Source organism: Cottoperca gobio, chromosome 14 (genome assembly GCF_900634415.1).
Source record: "Cottoperca gobio chromosome 14, fCotGob3.1, whole genome shotgun sequence".
NCBI lineage: Eukaryota > Metazoa > Chordata > Actinopteri > Perciformes > Bovichtidae > Cottoperca > Cottoperca gobio.
The window spans coordinates 8,204,605-8,217,336 of record NC_041368.1 but is presented as its reverse complement, the minus strand read 5'-3'; the positions used below and the strand labels follow the sequence as shown (position 1 = coordinate 8,217,336).

Here is a 12,732-nt window from a genome sequence, read left to right as displayed (position 1 = left end):
TTTAATGGACTTTAGAGGGGTGGCATATGAAGCCAGATCCTGATATATCTTATTCCTCTGTGCTGTCGGCCTCCATTGTTGTCCAAAAGCTATTAAACACACACACACACACACACATCGGTGAGTCACTCCATTGCACTGGGTGACCATCCTGCTGAGTACTCACTGCGTATTAATCTGTAGCTGAAAATAGTCCCCAGGAAGTGCACCATTTACTCCTGTTTGAGTAACGTTTCATAAAAGCTCCAGGGCCCAGCTGTTTTATTTAATTAGAAACTTACTAAGCGTTTACTAAGAAATGTAACTGTGTATTAGAGACTTGTTTTTAATGTTTTATTTACGTCTTCAGTAGGAGCCACATGGAGGGATACAGACGTAATGGGATTTTCATGGGATTTGCTGACAATAAGAAACATTTAGAATAACGTAAAGCTTATCATTTGAGCTTTTATTGAGGATGCAACATAATTGCAGGGGCCTTGCTAAGCGTACTGTTAGCAGTAACAGCTTTTATTAGTGAATGTCCCTTTGTCTAGATACTAATATTAAGCATGTCACAATGCAGCTAGTTTTCAGTTTTTAATTGCAGATGATCAACAACTACCACTCTCCGGTCAGTATAGATATCATATTATTCAGAAAACTTGGAAAATACAGACAATCCACATTCCATCAACTAAAACGCTCCTTCCTGTCCTTAATTAATCTCAGCTGTCTGCACATCTGCTGAATCCAATTCAACTCCCCACAGGTCGCTTTACAACAAAAGTCCTTCACATCCTGTCGACATGCCCTGAGCCTCCTTTAGCTGCTGAGGGAATGAAATACTCCGCTCCAGCCGATGAAGTGTTTTTCATTGCTGCTTTTAAAACCACACCCATGCCCCATCGTTTATCCCATTTCCCTATTTGACGGATGATTATTGTTTAACGTGTCATCCTAAATGTATCCCAACAGTCAGCTGTTAAAAAGCAATAATTGCTGTAATACACTATAATCTGAAAAAAAAAGTGGTACAAAACCGAACAAAAGATGAGTCGCATGATCACAGGTTACTTTTATTTTCTACTAAAAACACGTTTCATGCAGGTTTTTGCCACAACAGTCAACAGAAACACAATAAAACTAGTGTCGAGCCACCTGGAGGCATTTTGCCTCACAACATTAGGCAAAGATATATGTTGAAGTCGCTCAGTACAAGGTTGTGTGTGTGTAAATTATTAGTGGCCTTATAAATAGTGAGTCTTCTTTTACTGTTACATGCCGTTACATGCTTGCACATGATAACCAATAACCAGCCAATTATACTTGGTCATGATACTGCACTAAGTTAATGATGCAAAAAATAAAAGTCTGTTCAGAAACTCATGCTAAATGCACCGGGGGGAAAAAATAAGAAAATGATACACCCAAGTGAAATATTGCTTTTGAAAGTTAATTAAATAGAAATCTGTGTACTGTACAAATAATCCCAAATGCTTTTGACAGAAGTATCCATCCACTGCTCTCCTCAAACTCATACATGTGGTACAGTTTGGCTGGTCTCTATGTTGATTGTTAATTATGAATTAAATGTTTATCTTTTCTGTCCAGTTTTGTTGGCAACTTTGCGACGCCCACTGTGACCAACAGAAAAGGTTGTGGACCGACGGGCTGCTGCACAGCTTAAATTTAAACAGTGGAGTAGATAGAAGGCATGTGTGAATCAGAGGACACTAAATGTAAAGGAGAGGCTGAGCACGGAGGAAAGTCTGCGCTCTACTTTACAAGGCCTGCTATGATCGTCATATGAAAATAAAAAGAGGTAGGCAAATTCTCTCCACTGCTCAGAATATACTGACAGTTTAATAAGATGCAGAAATGGGCATGAAGTACTTGTCAAACATGCTACACAAAAAGCCTGTTATAAAGATGACAGTCCAGCATGCTTGAAATCAGCCACCCAACCTATTAAAAATAGTTTATTTTCTTACACAGCTGCTTGCATATTAATACTATTAAGACTTGGATTACTTTTTCATGTAAACGAGGAGACAACAAAACACACGACTCATGCATGCTTTCATCTCCTGACTGTAGAACAACAGTAAACACAGACGGATGTCACTGCACAGCATATTTAGTTGCCTTTGCTTGGATTTTTAGATTGCAGGAGAATGTTAAAGAGCTTTTGTTAATACAGAAATAAAGCAACTGCAATTCAGCGCATCTTCATGTCTTTCTTACTGCCCGTCTGCATGACATCATTAAGATTAAACGACATGAATGCTATCTGCTCAAGTTCACTTTCTTTCCCACACTCCATCAGGCATGAAAACTGATCCTTGTCTCCGTTGTAGGCCAGGTCTGAGTAGCCACTGGGCCCGCTGTGGATGATCCTGGGCCTGTCCCACCCTGATGAGTGCAGGGGGGATCGGTTCAAATACACGCCCATGTCCCTTCTGCTAGACTTCTTAGTTGGGTGGATGAAGAGGAGCCAGGTTTGCGTGTCTGGAGACAAGAGCGACGTGCCACAAGCTTTGCTTTCAGCGTCATCGTTGGGGACAAATTCAGGGGCAGGAAAGCCAATGACGCTGCCTTGACAGCCTGAAGGCGGTTCGACGAGCTCTGGAGCAATGTGGGGTTTGTCAAAATACACGCCGCTGTTTTCACTCAGGGCCTCACACCTGTGGCCTCCAGTGTTACGAGCATTACAGTAAAGATGACTCCTGCCCTCGTGGTCTATGATCTCTGCCATTTCACATTCACAGGACTTTTTTCGAAGCATCTTACCTATATGCCACGTCTGGCCAAAGTCCTCGCTATATACCGACAGTGCTCGTGGGTAGACTGTGAACGGAATGGGGTAGGAACAGCATCTGTAAGGAACATAATAGGCGTACGCTGGGATGATCAATCTGCCGTTCTCCAGCTGAACACCGTGGCCCGGCCCCACAGCGAACGTGGCCCACTTATGGATAGTTTCACCAATAACACTTTCTGTTAAGTCTCTCGCTTGACTCCAGGTTTGCCCGTCATCGCTGCTGCTGACGAAGCAAAGGCGCGTCTTGTTCTTACCTGTGATGATCTGCCTGCACTCTGTGGTGTTTCCCCAGATACAGATGAAAAATAAAAACAGTGTTTTGCTGTTTTTTTCATACACAGGGCAAGGATTCATAGTGCGGTGGTTTGGTAGGCATGCTGTTGACAGCTCCTGACTGTACGACCACTGGAAAAACATTACAAAAGACAACAGTTAAAAAGATGAGCACAGATCATGTTGACATTAGCATTAAAGCAAAGGTTAATCTGCTGGTTATTGTGTGTAAATACTAACCTGAACAGATCCATCATCTTTCAATGTTCCTCTTCTCATAACAAGAATTTTGGCATCATGGTCAGAGGGTGAGGATCTTTTCTCTGCAAAGGCGAGGAAGGTGTGACTGTGCCTCAGATAAATGAGAGCAGGGATCCTGTATGTTATCCCACTTGGCTCCTTTTCAAACAAAGTTGTTTTGACCGGTTCCTCTCCACTGCCACTCTTTGATGGTGTATTTCCCATGGTGGATCAGACTTCCTGAAAATAAAAAAATATTCCAAATGTATGGCAAGTCTTGGATTGTTTTTTTAGTCTTGGGATAGCAATCTTAACCCAGAAATAGTTCACACTCCAACAGCTCCTCATAGACACATATGACTGCATTGTTACAAATACCATCAAACGTATTCTGTGCATGCATAACAAAACCCTTACCTTCACTTGTCTCTCTTCACACTCGTCACCCTTGATCTTTGTGTGAACAGCATTATAGCGTCTAATCTCACACCACAAAAGGGACCTCTAATGTTCACGACACTGATGCTATGGGTTCATCAGAAAAGAGACGGCGCCGAAGCGAAAAATACACTTTCACTCACTTCCGTATTCGCTTAGATGCGTTCAGGCGTCGGTTTAACTACATACGTCCACTAGAGCCCAGATGCAGGTTGGGTCGTTGTATTGTGCTATTACAATATCTTAATGAAAGAAAAGGTAGCTATTAAATGTAAAATGACAGGAGTTATCAGAAACATGAAGTGACTCCAGTGTCCAGCCTCACGCATGCGCAATGTGGTCAATTCCGATTAGACGCTAGCTAGCTAAACAGTTTAAACGAACACAGGTCTAACGTGAATTCGTTTTGGTGGGTAATTGGATACCACAGGTTATATATGGAAAACGGTCGTATCTTCGTAACAATAGATGTTTAATGTTTTAAAATACCATAGCCTGGCTAGGTGGACCTCTATCTTATCATTGAATTCAATCTTTGACAAGCTTGGCCCACCATGTTTACTTTGTACCGCCCCCCGCTGGACGGGAGGAGCAGCTCTCGTTTTACATGCTGTTGCTAGGATACAGAGCACTACAGTGTAGCTCAAGATCAAAATATTTAGTAGCAAATAGTCTTGCTAGCTCACTTCGTGAATATCGCAATTAACACTTGCATGAAAAGTTGTTTGGGATAAACGGATCTCACACGCAAACACGATGACTGCAGCTTCCTATAAATTTGATGATGGACAGACCAATCCTACCAAATGTTTCCCAACAGGAACATTACTCCGTCAGAGAAAAGAAGGTGCGTTAAATTAAATTAGCCTATTAAAAATATTGAACTAGCATGTAAAGGAACTCATACTAAGCTCACTGGTGGAATATAACTAAGGAGGCCTACATTTACTCAGTTACTGTAACTACATAAGTAGGCTACTAACTTGCAGTTACTTGAGTAATTTCTGCTTATACTTCACTACATCTCAGAGGCAAATATTGTGCTTTTTACTCCACTACTTCGTCTGACAGCTTTAGTTACTAGTTTACCTTTCAGATTTCACATTTTCACACCCTTTCTGTCAAGTGAAAACCACATATTTACAGATTTTGTGATTTTGAATGTGTGTTTCTTTCTGGTTTGAGAAAATGCTCCTACTTCTTAAAATAAATCAACTCTTGTGTGAGATGGAAAAGGAAGAGGCACAAAGCTGAAAACAGGGCTGTTTTTATGAGCTCAAGAAAACTTGAAGAATATGATGCATTGCTGAACATTAAACTACCCAGCAGTATATAAAGGAGTTACATTTAGCACAACCCTAGATACCTACAGTAGTAAAATGCAACATACACATTAATTCATTATTAATATTAATCCAGAAACATCATATATAATAGTAAAACACTGGAAGGAAACATTGTACTGCACAATGAGTACTTTTGCTTTTCATACATTAAGTACATTTTGATGATAATACTTTTACTTAAATAAGGTTTTGTATTCACGATTTTTCCTTGTAGTGGAGTATTTTCACAGTACTTTTACTGAAGTAAATAATCTACATAGCCTATTTCTTCCGTCATTGACTATGATTATTAAGCATACATCTGTAAATTTGCGAACAATATCTGCTGATTATATGTTATTCAATGTTACTTTCTGTGTAGGTGCTGGTCATTGGCTTGTGGCTTACAGAAAGGCAGAGGAGCAGAAACACAAGAATGTGCCTAGAAGAATAAAAGAGACTTATAAAGAGTGTGGGAACATCAGGGGGCCTGATTCTGCTCGTGGTAACACATTAGATGGAGTTTTCTTGGTAAGGCACTACATATTTGAAATGTAACAAAATCAGTTTTCTGTTGGTGACCCCAAACAATTACAATTTTCTTTTGCAGCTCAAATTGCATTGTGTTGATAAGCCGTCCGAGCTCTGCTCTGTTGACATCAGTGAGCAGAAACTGAATTCTGTAAGAATCACTTTTCACACATTTAAATTATTTAGGTAGTTTGTGTTAAATCTGATGAAAGGATTTGTTTCCTTCCTTCCTGTGAACAGGTCCAGCCAGAAGACCTCAAGGTGTTTGACGGTGTAGTTTACATCGATGCGTCGAGTAACTCCCTCTCTTTAGGTGCTTATTCTTATAGATCATGCAGATTTTCCTTCAATAAAAAGTTGTGCCTCTTGCAAACACATGACTTTCTGAAAATGTTTTTCTACAGGGTCTTTCAGTAGTTTTGTGTCTTTAAGAAAACTTAATCTGTCATTAAACGGGCTTCGCAACATGACGTTTCATGCTCCTGACTTCCCTCAGCTTGAGGTAAGATGACTTTCACATACTTATTAGATATACTAGTATTAATATTTCTGTTTTTAATATTATATATTTGGATTATTAACATGCCACAGGGGTAATATACAACTTGACAGGACCTTTTAGTCCTAACAAGAACCTGAAAGCCATTTATCAGCTTCTTTCACATGTGCAATTCTTTCAAAATAAGAGCTTTGATATTAACGGGTGACAAACAGGGAAACCATGTACTACCCATTTAAGTTATGTATCTCTACTGATGCCTACATTGTGCCTGATAAAAAGTAGAATTTCAATATTTGCACCTCTTACATGTTTGTACAAAGCTGATGATGGAGGGAGGGTGACATTCATAATTAATTCATGCTAGAGCAGGGCATAGCAGAGTTAGAATTTGTAAGTGTGTAAAATCAATAATATTTAAAATTGCAGTATCTAAGGCGTGCACTCTGTTAATGAGTGCTTGTAGCAACAACTCTGCTTTTTATTTTTTGTCTTCGTGATGTAATAATTTCTTTGAATCCTCACAGGTTTTGGATTTGTCCTACAACAGTTTGTCAGCCGATGATATTGTTTTCATCGGTCGGCTTCCGTGTCTAAAAAGCCTTCATCTGACTGGAAATCAGCTTCATCATCTTCCTCAACTGTTAGAACCTTATTTTTTTCATTAAACAGCAATATAGCAGTGACTAGTATGGAAGAGTATTAGGGCCAGGCATGAGTGGAAAAAAGATGGAAGATATTATTTTAATTTTTTTGCATTTCGAGACTAAAGTCGAAATGTCAGGAATAAAGTATTTCATAAAGTTTTCACTATATTTCAATAATAATGCTAGTAGTTTTATTTATTTTTGAAAGTTTGACTTTAATCTGGAAATGTCAAGTTTATTCTCAACATTCAGACTTTATTCTCAACATTCAGACTTTATTCTTAACATTCAGACTTTATTCTTAACATTTAGACTTTAATTCAAAATGACAAAACACATCTTTAATTCATTTCTTCTTATCCCTAGCACTAATACTAACAATTCAACTGTATTCTTTACATTCCAACTTTATATTCTCAAAGTCTCATGCCTGCCTCTAATAATCATTGATAGACTGGGTACTGGCTCATGATATGTTTTATTAATTTTTACTACTTATTAAATACTTCACCTTGCTGTGTCAATTCAGATGCTACATTTGCTCCCTATGTTATTCGTTTCTGCCTGTCTAGTTTGATTTAAGTTTACAAAAGAACAACACAAAATATTCCACTTCTCTGCTAACAGTATTTGCTAATTTTTTCTCAAGTAGTTTGCTCAAGTAGATAATTGTTTTAATTAGCGAGCGTGGTGTTGCTTTTCTAACGCAACTTCACACACACAGGTCACCTCCGTCAAACTCGGCTGTGTGTTGCGGCTCGTTTGCCGGTGAGACGGTGCCTACTGTCCAGATAAAAGCGGGAGAAGCTGGCCGAATAAAACACAACTAATCTGTTTCATATTCATATAATCATGATTTCTCTAACTACAGGCTGACGCTGCCTCCAGCCTGCTTTTGTTTTACAATTATTACTCCAGGAAATGATGATCGATGATTTGATTGATTTTTTTAAACCGGCACATTATACAGTTACAAAGTATCTCCGTGCAGTTCTGGTTACAGATTCATAAATCAAGAGTTCTTCTACCAATAATGATGCCAATAATACTCAGTAGCTACATTGATATGTTTCATAACACAACAACAGTGATTTACAGAGAGGCAGGCCACAAACTCAAGATGCATATGAAACAGTTTTCAGATCGTCCAGCAGGGGGTGCACAACACTTCCAAATTCACATTTGGGTGGAGCACATGTAAAGACATTGGATACACCTGCTCCACAGCCAAGTTTATAAAGTCGAGCAGAAAGTGGTGTGCAAACATACTGCCTTGTAATATACTGTAACTTTACACATTTCTGTATTTATGTGGATTTCATTATGTTGGTGAATGTTTTTTTCTTTTCTTTTTCTTGTACAGGCCGGCTACAGAAGAAGACGCACCGTTTAAAGCTCTTGAAGTCCTGATGCTGGACGATAACAAGCTGTCCTCTGGAGTCTTCAGCAGTCTTTCAAACCTTAAGAGGTCATGATGTGGTTGTTAAACAAAGTATTACTCAAGACAGACTTGTGTATCGCAGTGCATTACAACATCTGTGGAAACAGATGCTATTTTAAGCATTTGTTATTCTCAATCACAGGCTAAAGTATTTAAACCTGCAGAGGAACCACATTTCTGAAATACCATATTTGCAACTTGAGGGCCGTTCCAAACCTCTGCAGACCTCTGCTGAAGAAGAGAGACTTGGTAAATGCTCAACATCTGCTTGTTGTCATTTGTAAATGACCTAACAAATGGACCTGCGTGTCAGAGTTTCTACAACATCCTTAGAAAAATATCAAATGTTTAGTCATTTTAATCCTCTCAATCCTCAGCCCACACCGATGAAAGATCCAGTTTCCCACTACCAGAGCTTCAGTTCCTCAATTTAGCTGACAACAAGGTGTGTTGGATCATTTGTACGAATAAATTACAACTACGACCGCTTTTGTAAAAACGAGCTAACATGTCTCATCAGTGTTTCGTCATCAGATTGCGGAGGAGGAAGCACTGATGGCTGTCGCTCTTTTCCCGATGCTTCAAGAAATTGACATTCACTCCAACCCTCTGACCACACAGAGGAGCGGTGAGGCTTACTCTCTTCTCCTTTTAAGAGCATATGTTTCTGAATTTTCAAATACTGATACATGTCTTTGTTTGGACACAGGAGACCCTCCCTTACTGACCTATTACCTCCAAGAGAGACTGGGGATTACGATAAAACGCAAGCAGACACAAGAGGTGGGGAAGCTCCCACTGAAGGTGTCGGCTGATCCAAGATGGAAGGTCGGACGTGTTCTGCACGGATGTCTGATCGTGACCCTCCAGATCTCACTTTGTGAAAGTGAAACAGTTACGATCTTTTGTTTCGTAGGTGGAAGAAAGAATCCCAAAAGTGTCTAAGAAGCCAAAGTTGATGGATGCACAAACTCAGGTTGAGAAACGTACGGCGACTGTTGAATCTGAGGGCGAGTATATCGGAGACGACAGCCTCCAAGAAAACACAGAACACTTCTTTGCTACTCAGGTACAGTATGTCCAGTTTTTTTTTGTGGTTTTCATATTCCTCCTCTCTTTTAGTTTCAACATTTCAAATCAGTGTCTCTCTTCACTGACATTATTTCATGTTCAGGCACCAGAAGTTCCTGAATATGAGTGCGATCTTCGAGCCGATGAGAAAGAAGTTGCAGCGAACAAGGACAATGCCATTCCTGAAAGATTCGCATGTTGCAAAATGTTAATGGACGCAAATCCTGATGTGGTGGAGCCCGTCGGTGAGGGCTGTAGTTTCACCTTGAGCTATTTATTTTTAGACATTTTTTCTCAAGCTTTTAAATTGCTTTACAATATGCCCACAGTGAAGGGGAACATTTCTGTTTTTATTTTCTTTCAATAGGAATTCAAACAGCTGTTCGGATGCTGGAACACACACTGAAGAACCTTAATGTTTACAGAGACTCAAAACCAAAACTTGATAGCATCCAGATGCCATACAGCGGAAGAGAGAAAATGGTTTCATATTTTGCATTCACACTCAATCTGTCAAATTATATTAAATCTCCTCCAAGTCATGACTTTACCAAAATAACTTTTCTGTACACAGATTAAGGAACTCCCCCCGTGGAAGCCAGTAAAGCAGCCAACTGAGAGGGTTGATAAAATGATCAAGGAAATCAAAGAGAGTACCACAATCAGAGAAGTGTCCTTAAGTATGCACACTTCTGATCACAATGAATGTCGGCTAACTTAACCTTTCATGACCTTTCTCTATATAACACTGTGTTCTCTGCACAGGCAGCGCCGTGCAAGGCACAGGTGTTAACAAGCAGGAGCACAAGGAAGCTCTGTTGCTGCTGAGGGACATGAAGACAAAGCACAAAATGGTCCATAAGAAAACAATGGAGCAAGCAGCCAGCATGGAGTCTGATAGAAATGCGAACCAAACCGGAGCTGAACCTCCACCTGTGCAGATTCTCTAATTCATATGCAAGCGCTCAGCTAAACTGTGATTTTTTTTCTTCTTGCCTTGAATAACACCTCCTTGGTGTTGGCATACAACTGGTGCGAGTGGAGCTGATGAGGAAGCCAAGCATATGTGAAAAATAAAAGTGATGTTATTCAGATTAAGTGAGAAAAAATGAATAGTGGTGATCCGTTTCCTAAGTCTGAGCTGTGTGTCTTTTTATGGTTTAAGAACAGGTGAAAAAATACATCTTCCAGAATATTTTCTCATAAGTTAGGTTTTGCCTGGTCAGCAATAAAATAATCCGCCAAAACATTTCATCACAGATGAAAAACAGTTACTTAGAAAATATTTCTGGCAAAACTTTTCACCCCAACTGTTTCACAGATGATTTATTTATTTTTTTAAATCTTGGCAAAAGCTTTTCCTCCCTATTTTTGAGTCATAAAGAAAGGGGAGAAACCATTTACATCAGACTTGCACCACCAGAATATTTTATTTCTCACTTGCCTCCCAGGGCTTCCATATTAAAAAAATAACTGAGAGAAACAAAGTTCATTTTGAAGTTTACCAAAAAGAATGCTATGGCTTATAGCGGGCGGTCAATCATTATCTAGAAGCTTACAGAACTGTCTCTGATTAATACTGGGACAAGGATATGATTTCTAACAGCTGCACCACTACTGCTATGACCAGATTTATCCAGCATGCATGCATAGTAGCCTTTGCATCAGCTTTGTTTGTCACTAATGTTCAGCAGTAACAATACAAAGTTAACTGGGTTAAGCCAATGTGTGTACGTTTGCATCTTTCAGTGTTTCCTCCGGCCCCAACCTGTTACCATACGTACTCGATGCCTTTAAACACCTCCGGGAGTTGCTACCAATAATATGTTCAATTCCAATATTAGCCAACATGCTGTGATTGTTATTGAGGAAGATGTGGATTCCTACGCACATCTTGATGTCCTGAAGCAATAAAGCAATGACTGCTCTGACTTCCTCCATTAATTTCACTTTTCAACCTCTGACCAGTGAAGAAAGACACCAGAGATATCCACGGTGAGCGCTGCTGTAAAATACAAGTGTTTCGATGAGCAGGTGGATGAATAGTAGGCTAAAGATGAGGCTGTGGACTTGTGTGTGGCTGCCATGTCAAATGTTTTAACACCTTAATATCAGCTAGAGAGCAAAGAGGGTTTGATAGACTGTTGATCCACAAACTCTGTCTGACATATTCCGGTTTGTTGAGTGCAGTGTTCCTGCTCTTATAGGTCTTAGGTACAACAATGTGATTGTGTGAATTCGGTATCATCCTTTAGTGAAGACAGCTGTGATCTCTTGACAGAAACAAGAGTGTTTAGTGGCGCAGTGGTTGTTTGTAACTTTAAACAGACCTCTTCAGTTCAATATGATTTACAGTCGATACTGTCTTATGTGATATTTTGTGACTTCAGGGCCTCCTCTTTCATATGATTTACACTCTTCTTCAGAGCTGCTTGCAGATGTGGAATGCAGGTTCAGCCCTGGTGGAGTAAATCTGCAGGTACTTCACGGGATTCCACATTATCATAATTCATGTGTGGTTATTTCCCTACTTCTGTGTGTATTGACTTGTAAATAATACATGTATTACATACGGTCAGCATATACTTCATCTAGGTTGTTTGTTTCACATTTTCCATTTTAAAATTGAGTTTAAACATTTATTATCCAAATAGTAAATCTCTTTTTCTCGATACCTCATTCAAAACCAATTATCACATTTTCTACTTAGAATTTTTACAATAACTTCTAAAGACACAAGCACAACTGAAAGCAGTGAGTTTGTTACATACAACTTGAAATCTTCTGTTAAGATAAAAAGACACCACATCACAGAAATATACCATAAAGAAAACAATACCCATAAGTATTCTATATGACATTGTAGTTTAATTTGACATTGAACAGTGTTGATCTGGTTTGTAATTTCACATTTCCTCTCCTGATGAGGCAAACAGCTGGCAGTCGGAGGGGTTGGTTGGGATCTTCTCATCTTTAGCGGTATATTTGATGGTAATGAGAACACAGTGACAAATGGCACAGATTTGACACGCTGCAGATTACTATTTTCCAGTCCGCTGGAGCTCAGCAGAGCTCGTCTGTGTTGCAAAGATATCCCACAGCATCGGACACCACAGCTGCTAAAAATATCTGATGCTCAATGTAATTGAATTTGATCAAATTTGTGAAATCCTTTCATAAAGCCTACATTTACAGCTTACTGTGTATCCAGGCTCAAATTCAACTTTGTTGTTGCTTTCAGGAACATGATGGAGTTTGTTCTTCAGCCAGTGAGTCCTGGCATGAACTTATTTTGCCTGAACAGAATGCAGTTACTAAGTCATTATGAAGCCATCAATGCCATACGTCAGGCATCTATGGGTGCATAAGTGTTTTCATGCTGGAATTATTTGATGTAAGAAAGAAAATGGACATGCACTGTGGTGCAAGAGGTTGTTATACACTTAAGTTTTCCACAGTTAGAG

The 12,732-nt window shown here is 39.4% G+C and overlaps 2 protein-coding genes across 3 annotated transcripts; one reads left to right on the top strand and one right to left on the bottom strand.

The window, feature by feature from the left end:
- Positions 1 to 1,037: 1,037 nt before the first annotated feature.
- On the bottom strand, positions 1,038 to 4,186 carry neu3.1 (sialidase 3 (membrane sialidase), tandem duplicate 1). The gene is made up of 3 exons (XM_029448343.1): positions 3,734 to 4,186; positions 3,317 to 3,556; positions 1,038 to 3,208 (listed from the first exon to the last, which is right to left on the bottom strand). The coding sequence occupies exons 2-3, from the start codon at positions 3,539 to 3,541 to the stop codon at positions 2,201 to 2,203; spliced, it is 1,233 nt and encodes a 410-aa protein (XP_029304203.1). The 5' UTR covers positions 3,542 to 3,556; positions 3,734 to 4,186; the 3' UTR covers positions 1,038 to 2,200.
- Positions 4,187 to 4,322: 136 nt separating this feature from the next.
- Positions 4,323 to 11,189, top strand: xrra1 (X-ray radiation resistance associated 1). Of its 2 annotated transcripts, XM_029448341.1 has the most exons (16): positions 4,323 to 4,601; positions 5,462 to 5,610; positions 5,690 to 5,761; positions 5,851 to 5,923; positions 6,015 to 6,112; positions 6,637 to 6,752; positions 8,120 to 8,224; positions 8,340 to 8,446; positions 8,575 to 8,642; positions 8,732 to 8,825; positions 8,907 to 9,025; positions 9,114 to 9,266; positions 9,372 to 9,513; positions 9,636 to 9,751; positions 9,843 to 9,948; positions 10,034 to 11,189. In XM_029448341.1, the coding sequence occupies exons 1-16, from the start codon at positions 4,511 to 4,513 to the stop codon at positions 10,216 to 10,218; spliced, it is 1,794 nt and encodes a 597-aa protein (XP_029304201.1). In that variant the 5' UTR covers positions 4,323 to 4,510; the 3' UTR covers positions 10,219 to 11,189. The 2 variants fall into 2 exon arrangements, with proteins under 2 accessions (XP_029304201.1, XP_029304202.1); XM_029448342.1 differs by lacking the exon at positions 4,323 to 4,601 and having other exon boundaries at positions 5,522 to 5,610; positions 5,647 to 5,761.
- Positions 11,190 to 12,732: the final 1,543 nt, after the last annotated feature.

Bases quoted from the DNA above. Each gene is read 5' to 3' on its own strand.
- neu3.1 (XM_029448343.1), bottom strand. From the start codon at position 3,541: ATGGGAAATACACCATCAAAGAGTGGCAGTGGAGAGGAACCGGTCAAA. The intron at 3,209-3,316 runs GTTAGTATTTAC...ATGTTTTTCCAG, and splicing joins AAGATGATGGATCTGTTCAG to TGGTCGTACAGTCAGGAGCT.
- xrra1 (XM_029448341.1), top strand. From the start codon at position 4,511: ATGACTGCAGCTTCCTATAAATTTGATGATGGACAGACCAATCCTACC. The intron at 6,753-8,119 runs GTTAGAACCTTA...TTTCTTGTACAG, and splicing joins CTTCATCATCTTCCTCAACT to GCCGGCTACAGAAGAAGACG. The intron at 9,267-9,371 runs GTACAGTATGTC...TTTCATGTTCAG, and splicing joins AACACTTCTTTGCTACTCAG to GCACCAGAAGTTCCTGAATA.